The 9,188-nt window shown below is 36.5% G+C and overlaps 1 protein-coding gene across 1 annotated transcript in view; it reads right to left on the reverse strand.

Moving 5' to 3' along the window:
* PLCE1 (phospholipase C, epsilon 1) overlaps positions 1 to 5,129 on the reverse strand; it is a 93,133-nt gene extending 88,004 nt beyond the window's left edge. The window contains exons 1-3 of the mRNA XM_009580930.1: positions 5,085 to 5,129; positions 4,240 to 4,398; positions 2,805 to 3,093 (exon numbers count right to left, since the gene is read on the reverse strand). Of these exons, the coding sequence (XP_009579225.1) occupies positions 2,805 to 3,093; positions 4,240 to 4,398; positions 5,085 to 5,129 (493 nt within the window). The remainder of the gene's footprint in view (positions 1 to 2,804; positions 3,094 to 4,239; positions 4,399 to 5,084) is intronic.
* Between the last annotated feature and the right edge of the window lie 4,059 nt (positions 5,130 to 9,188).

The following is a 9,188-nucleotide window of genomic DNA, read 5'->3' on the forward strand; positions in this document are numbered from 1 at the left end:
GAGCCAAGGCCTTTTCTGCTCCTCACCCCACCCCACCAGCGAGGAGGCTGGGGGTGCACAAGAAGCTGGGACAGCTGACCCCAACTGACCAAAGGGATATCCCATACCATATGACGTCATGCTCAGCATATAAAGCTGGGGAAGAAGAAGGAGAGGGAAGTTCGGAGTGATGCCATTTGTATTCCCCAGTAACAGCTACACGTGATGGAGCCCTGCTTTCCTGGAGATGGCTGAACACCTGCCTGCCGATGGGAAGGAGTGAATGAATTCCTTGTTTGGCTTTGCTTGCGTGCGCGGCTTTTGCTTTATCTATTAAACTGTCTTCATCTCAATCCATGAATTTTCACGCTTTTACCCTCCTGATTCCCTCCCCCATCCCACCGAGGGGGAGTAAGTGACCAGCAGCATGGTGCTTAGCTGCATAACAGGGTTAAACCACACCAACTATTAAACCACACCAGGATCAATATATTTCCTTTTCAACACCTCCAAACAACTACGAAGTGAAGTGTTCCGATGACATGCTGTATTCTGTGATAAATCCTCCATTGCATTTGACAACAGAGTTGTTATTGGTGTTAACTAAAAGTTCTCAGGTTTAGATGAGGTTAGCTTAGGGTTGAAGTTAAATCCAGCAGTAAGAGAGGATGTTGGACAGATGAAAATAAGCTTTTTATCAATCTGCACGGACAGGACGATTTTCTTTCTTAAAAGGTACACATGCATGAATGATAACCGCAGCTCTGAATTCAGAATACCGTTGGGTACCTTGCTAATGCTAATGTCTCAGTTAATAACATCCCCAAGTAACACTACGTAAATGTTTTTAGAGAGGACTGTTACTGATACCTTTGTCATTTCTCAGATATATTAAATCACCATGATATACCTGAACAGGAAACTTCCACATCCAGAAAACTTCAATATCCTAAAGCTGCAGCACATCTCTTCCTCAAGAGAGACCACTACAGTAAGTCATACCTAGACCACTGCAGTAAATCAAATCTCTACTATCTACAGGTTGTCTGTGGAATTGCAAATCAAGTTCAAGATCTTTGCCTTTTCTTTAAGGTCTCACTTGCCTGGGCTCAGAATACAACAACAGAAGCAGACACCATAAAATACAGGCACTGCAGAGATCCCCAAACTAGTGCAAAGTGTGCTGGTACACAGAGCACACATGTGCAGTCACTAGCTCAGGCTCTATAAAAAGATACAGCTATATTAGCATGTCAGTGAGCCTGAGCCAATTACTCCTGCTGCTTCCAGTTTCAGAACTCAGTCAGAGCCTGCAGCTCTACAGTGACATTCGCCAGCTGGGCTCTTCAGGCACTGCAGCAACATGCCCCATGGGAGGCTGACATTTGTATTCAGGAGACAGAGCATCCTTAGAGTCTTGATCAGGTCTGGGGCATCAAAACCCTGTGCTCTCTTTTCCCACTCTGTAGGAAGAAGGTCCACCACACTGCACCACCAGGTACACAACTCAGTTCTTTTGACCTTGCCTTCCAGAGCCGTTGCAGGAATGTACAAGTTTATTTTTCTAAAGCACTCATCTCCCCAGAACAAATAAAACCCAAACAAAATAAAAAGGAAAAACCCTACCAAAACAGGACACTATACTGTATATATCTCTGTCTCTCACAGGCAATGAGGGTATGTGAAGCTTAGTAACGTTGCTCAGCATACTACTGAAATTCACTGAGATGCTACAGTTTGCATTTGATTCACCTAAAGGGAGACTAATTAAAACTAGAAAGGGCCACACTTTGGGATAAAAATAAGACAACCTGATTTGAGCACAAACTATATCATTATTTGTCTGTAAAAATGAGGTCAGTATCTGTACTAGTTAAGGAACTGCACTGAGAATTCTGTACCGATTTTGTCATATTCCTGTAAAATTTTGGGCAAGCCGTAATATCCACATGCTTCAATTCTACAATTATACAACTGAGATACTACATCCTTTTGTTACAGTATGTCAGACAATGATAAATCCCCAAATGCTTGAGTACCTTAGGAAATATTCTAGGCATTAATTAAAAATTAATTTAAAATGCAATTACTGTTCTGTACAAAACCATGTTTTAATGCAATTAATTTGAACCAAGAATGCCTTTGTCCTGTTTAACTTCCAAAACTGACCAAACTAAATCACATAATGGTATTCTTATTGCATACAAAGATGATCAGCATGGACAGTTAGCATGTAACATTCATCCTCCAACAGGCTTTTTCCACATAGACAATACCCACGTTATTTGAAATGATCCAATACTAGAAAGATGATGGATCTGGGAGAAGACCAACAATAAATCAGTAATGAATTGCACATACTTACCACACAGTGCTATGCTGACAGCTAGTTGTATAACGACAACAATAATAACCAAGTAGAGTATATACTCCTCTCTCAAGTCCTGAACCAAGTCAGCCCATGAGCAGGAGCACTTGGTAAATGAGAAATACTACACAAAGGAACACCCTAACAACAATGGCGTAGGCATTAACTTTGGATGCAGACAGGAACGTTTCTAAAAAGAAAAAAACCTTAAAGGTGTCTGTTTTGTAATAAGAATCTTTTCAGTTTTGCATGCATTTTTACGTTATTAAACTAACATAGCTAGTCATTATGACACATAATGATTGCAAAGGAAAATCTTTGAAAACATGAAAACTTTTTTTATCTGTTAACTTCATATATGAGTATATGAACTACAGAATGTTATATAGTATTATATATTTTGCAATATACCCTATACTTTAAGTGGACAGGGTTCAAAAAATTAAATCTTCATTACCTTTAAGCATTGTTCTTCCAGTTGATCCTCCGAAGATATTTAAAAGACCACTTCTTGCTCCTAACGATGTAGTTGCTTCTAGTAAAGCACCAGTTAAATAGTTAGAGAGTGCAGTCCTCTGTAAAGTGGCACGATATTGACAGTAAGCACTTGTCACACATGGTTTTACACAAAAACCATCACCTTTGCATATACAGTCTGTATCAAACGTTGGTAGCTTTCTCATAAGATGAGGAAAATATTCAAAAATATCTTCTGCTCCTTCTTCTTCTCTCACTGTATTGAAGATCTGTGAAGAATGCAAAAGCATGAACTGTTAGTTCATTTGCTTAAGATAATAAACTGAACATCAAAGAATTCCAAACTAGCATGACTTCTTGTAAAGTTCAACAGCCTCTGCAAAAAGGCACTGTGTTAAAACACTGCATTTATGCATTAAACCTGAAATACCTATGAATCCAAAACTGATCTGTGAAGATTTTGAGTTGGGTTCCCAAACAGGCTATTTAAATAAGATGGCATTCTGACTTCCAATCTATGATTAAAAGCATTCTAATGAAAACCAGCTTTAAGAATCACCGTTAGACAAAAAAAAATGCCACATCGATACATCTGGTCAACATTTAAAATAAAGAAGATACACAAAATTATTTATAAGACTATTAAATCTATTGTACTTTCAGTAAAGTCTTACAGATATCAGTAGCAGAAAAACAGATCTACTCAGGGTTTGCACTTTTTCTTGCTGAGTGGGGCGGGTTTTTGCAAACAGAAATGGTTTTAATCACTGTGAGCAATGTTTCAAAATGTTCTGGTGTCACGTTCATTGCATTACTTCCAGCCTACGCACAGGTCCTCTATCTAATATTGGTTTAGTACTCTTCTTCCAATATTTGTGCTAACACACTAATGAACTTCAGTCTGTGGCTTAGCAACTAAGTAATGTTTGCTTATTTAAAAGAGTCTAATGATCAAAGCAAGAATCTGGAAGAAATCTTTTCATTTAGTATACAAGGAGAGACTTGATTCTTTGCATTCTTGTATGCTGACTTACCGATTAACATTAATAATTTGTTTCAATGATCTGTGCTTTATAATTACAAAGTGTAAACTACCAAACTAAAAATTAACATAGGGAAAGGTCATTATAACTGTTACCAGGACAGGTGCTGAGACAATTTTCTTGGGGTTGTTCCTCATCAGTCCTTAGATGTGCACAAGAAATAAACTGATGGCTTAATGACTGTTTCTTGTGATTAATGGCTTGTTTCTTGTTGCCATCCTTCCCCACATATAAATAAAATACAGCTATCCATCAACATGGCAGAAATCGCATCCAGTCCCATGATGCAAGCACACATGTGCTCAGTCAAATGATAAGAAACTGTTTGCACAGTCTGTGCACGCCGCGTGTCAGAGGCACCAGCACCCTCACCACAGGACACATACATGCCCAGCCATGTAACCATGGAGGGAAGCGGCTCCCGGCACAGGGATCTGCACACACGTCCACTTCTGCCCTAAGACCTGCGTTTACCCTGACAAGTAAGCGAGGAGGGTTCAAACGCCCTGCTCCCACGAGGTGTCTCACTCTCTACAAACAGAGGTTGTGAACGATGATGTAATTCTTTCATTCGGATAAAGAAATTGAGAATAGCAGAAGCTGTGATTCAGCTACTAAATTCAAAATTTGGCAAATTGTTTACTTCTTACTTATTTTTTGCCATAAACCAAAAAATCAAATACAATGCAGTATTTATTAAAGTACGTATTTCTTAGCTTTAATTTTTGTATTAAAAATTTCTTGGGGAAAACAGTAAAATTTTATTCAAAATATAATAATTTATTAACTAGTAATGTAATTCAATGATTTGAAAAAGAGCACTTACATATTTATTATCATAAAATAAAAAAAAAAATCTTTCACATGTTGACTATAACTTACATAACGCAATTCATTAGAAATATGGCTTCTGGGATTCATTACACAGTGAAATGCTGTGATATCTATCCTTTTTTTTTTCCCCCTCCCTGCAAATTTTCCAAAATTTATTGGGTCTGAGGCTTCTAGAAATATTAACCCTTTACTTGAGCGTCTTTATCTCTTTTCTTTGGTATACGACAGTTTTACAGACTCATAGACTCTCAGGAAGAACACTGCTCATCTCCACCTTTATTCAGAAAGAAAATGTAGTCTTAGAGTGCACGATATCCGGACAGGATATGTGCAGACCTTTTAATCAGGTAAGTGTCTGCAAGGAACAGTGGGACATGACTCACCTTTCCAAAAGGTGTACTGTAAAACAGTGAACCTGCTTTATGCATGGATTATGAGTGTGTCACATGTAGCAGGCATAATTAGTCTTTTTAACTTGTTTAAAAAAATATTTAGTTAATGAAAATAATTTAACTTCTCAAAACTGCAGTTACCTTCCAAAATATTTTTAAAATTGGGTTCTGCAACTTATAAAGGCATGTTCTGTTGCCTACACAACTAAAATTTCTTTCAGCTGCCAAAGCAAAGAAACCATTTGTTGATAGAAATAGGCGACAGTGTTTTGCTGGAGAGATTATACATAGAATAATGGTGTTAATCTCTTTTGTATAAAGTAGACTTGAGGGCACTAGCTATCTCCAAAGACTCTGCACTGCATATAACATTTTCAAATACTGTTTATTTTGATGTGTTAAAGCTCTGAACGTGTTACTTTTGCTGCACACAGATGAGGTTACAAAAAAATACAGACTTAGAATGTGTACACTTATCAGCCACTGAAAAGAACTGAAACAATCAGAATAGGAACATATCCCTCACGCAAATGATAGGGAAAATCACCTTTCAGTGAGATTGCACCAGACAATTTGGGAAACTTAATCTTGCCTGGAAGACAAAAAAGTTGATTCCAAATCAGGGCTTACAGTTCATCCTGGCAGATGTAGTTATATTGAACTATATCACTACCAAAGAATGATTACTGTAATTAAAAATGAATGTGAACCAAAGAGAGTAAAATGCAGCACTAAACTGACAGCTACCTGTCACAAACAATGATTCACAAGGGCGTATCGCTCCTGATTCACTTTTGCCTTCCCCATCAAATTAAAGATTTCAACGCAATCTGCAGTCTGATGCTGCAGTATCTCAGATACTAGGTATCGAGCAGTAATTCACAAGAAATTGAGAATAGTATCTGGATCTAAAAGTGTTGCAATACTAAATTTCTTTTTAAGTAGTGCAAAGTACTGATGCTCACAGGAAGGAGCTTAAGGTGAGCTTTCTTATCTATCTTACCACTGTAATAAGCACACATGTAAATGGTAAAATTTATATGCAACTACAGTACCTCAAGATTTACTTTAGACAATAAAAGCATACATTCTAATACTTTTTCTTTTCTCTCTTTTCTTTTTTCCATGATACATTTAAAATAAGACATGAGCTAGAATAGGTCTCTCCATATACTAATACGGCATTATTCCAATGAAAGTATACTATGGCTTTGATAGATTTTTACTTTCTTCTATTTTTTAAAGAGATTTTAATGGTAAGTACAAAGAATATAAAAATTACTCGCAACATAAAATTTTCCAGAAGACTACAGAAGAAAACCATGTCCTCCAACTCAAAAATGAAAATGAGCATTAAAATAAAGATTAAATTCAGGCAGAATTCCATCCTTGTAGTTTTACAACCAAGTCCATATTTGGAAAATAAATGGAAACAAAATAGATCTTTCAGCTCTTAATAACGTATGCAATAAATCACCAAAACTTTACTTTAAAAAAAATTCAGTTTTGCTTCTAGTAGCTTAAAATGGTATCTGCAAGTTAACTTATTGATAACCTTCAGGCAATAAAACTTTCTTACAGTGACAACGGACATATTTTGTTAAGATATTCTTTAAAATAACTATAAGAACAAGTAACTCATGCTGCCTTTGAAACTATTCCACGTTTTTCTCTTATAATCTTTTTTTCTGTTGAATCATCACTACAATTGCAAATTGCATTATGTCCTTTTCGCCACACACATTACTGTAGGTTTACTACATAAAAGTAGGTTTACCACATAAAAGTGGCAGAAACCTAAACACCATAGCCATTCTTAGCCCTACAGTTTATGACAGATATTCCCCCAAAATGAAGCTGGAGTTCACGGGTCCTGCTGTACTGGAAATATTGGACATAGGAGTTCATAAAAATAATTGATTTCTTACTTAAACTTACATGTATCTCTTCCTGTTTACTGTAATCTTTCATGTGTTTCTCTTTTCATGTTTTTTCTGTCTCAGGTATTTAGCTTAGAACCTGGGAGCATGTTATCATTTTGCCAAACATCTAGCAGCTGCTTGGCACATATGAAATCCAGAAACTGGAATTAAGAACCAACCAAAGATTGCTGTTATTAGGAAGCAGGCTTAATTTCTCTAACTTTATTATAATAATAAATAAAATGTGTACCCAAAAAGTTCATTGTAAAGAACAGCCATGAAAAATTATGCTTATATGCTATAAAAATAACAGAAAATAGGCCCTAATGGGGCTTTACTAATTCATTGCATTGTTTCTGTCCAAACTCTTTCTAAAAACCTCCATTGATATATCCTGAACGATAAAAATGAAACACTGAAATGTAGGAAGTGTGTGTGTGTGTATATATATATGCTCAGCTGGTACTATGCATTCCAGCCTAATTTCCTGGCTGTTTACCTACAGAGTATTTCTATTATAGAGGGCTGCCGACAGCCCACGTGCAGCATTCTGTTTCTGTCCAAACTCTTTCTAAAAACCTCCATTGATATATCCTGAACGATAAAAATGAAACACTGAAATGTAGGAAGTGTGTGTGTGTGTATATATATATGCTCAGCTGGTACTATGCATTCCAGCCTAATTTCCTGGCTGTTTACCTACAGAGTATTTCTATTATAGAGGGCTGCCGACAGCCCACGTGCAGCATTCCATTTTACATGCCTGTAAACCAGAATGGTATATTAACAAGTAATAACTGTCAGGACAGCATGTCTTGAAGATCACTTAAATATCTCCTTTGAAAACACAGCAGTTTTACAGAATATATAAGCCTAAACACAATTAATAACATCACAGGAAATGCTGCTCTTTCCAAATTTGGTCTCTTCCAAGAAAAATTTCATTAAAATGGGTAAATTCTGATGGTAATTTTTCATTTTGGCACTGCAAGTTTTTCAGAAGAAAACCCTCATTAATATGACCAAATGAAGGTAACAGTGATCTCTTGGAAGTCATGACCAAGGACCGATGCAATTGCTTTTACATGTATTTATTCCAAAATAGTGTAATTCAAGTATCTATAAGATGGGATACGACAGCAGTCTGCTATGAAAAAAGCACTTTGGGCAGAAAGAAAGGAATATGTAAAGTGAACTTGGGTGGAAGGGAGGGGGGCTGAAAGAGGAAACACACCTACCAGAATGAGAATTTGCTCAGAACAAAAGAATCAGGCATTAATGCACAGCTAGTCAATACTTCAGTTTTATGTCCTCCAAAATGCACTCCAGCATCGCACTTCGGAGCATTTATTTAATAAAACTTTAAAAAGAGGTGATGCTGATAGTCATATCATTTTCTGAAGGATCTTGGGTTTTCTCAGATTTATCTTATTCAGGTTATGACCATACCCACACTGATTAGCCCATGATGTTTCAAGATCACTGCTGAAGTACAAATGCAGAAGAGATTAAGAAATGCTTTTTTGTAAAGATGTTGCCAACCTAAAGCCAGCACTTGTCACTGGCCAGTTTCTTCTAAGGATGTTGTGAGGTCAGGGTTTTTTTAAAAAAAAATGAAAGAATATTCTATTACTCCTTACTATTATCACCTTTTGAAAAAAATGGTATTATTTTAAAAGTGGAAATAAACAAATTTCCTAACGAAATGTGTATTACTAAATTACTTTTCCCCAACATTCTTACCTGAAAAATTGTTTACCTAATTAATTTCAAAATACCACCCAACATTATTCTGTTTAAACAGGAGTGAGGCCATAGTCCCGAGGAACATTTCTTCTAGCTACAAATGCAAAAGCCATTTTGGACATAATTATTTTTAACATTTATCCCTTGATCTAGTTCACTGTGAGAGAACCAGTCACTTAATTACTCTCCGAACAATGTTAAGTTGCTAACCACTTCATTTTCAAAGATGTTGGAACAAACAGCTGTCAACTGGGATCTGCAGAACTGCTGAAAATCATACCAATCTACTGATCTGAGATTTAAAGTCAGATCATGTGAACTCAATAGAGATTTCTAAGCCAATACAGAATAATTACTGACCTTGTTTTTCATCTAGCTCATACTTTCAAAAACAAAAAGAAATGAATCACACTGTTTTGTACAGTCA

Source organism: Fulmarus glacialis, unplaced genomic scaffold, assembly GCF_000690835.1.
Source record: "Fulmarus glacialis isolate BGI_N327 unplaced genomic scaffold, ASM69083v1 scaffold987, whole genome shotgun sequence".
NCBI lineage: Eukaryota > Metazoa > Chordata > Aves > Procellariiformes > Procellariidae > Fulmarus > Fulmarus glacialis.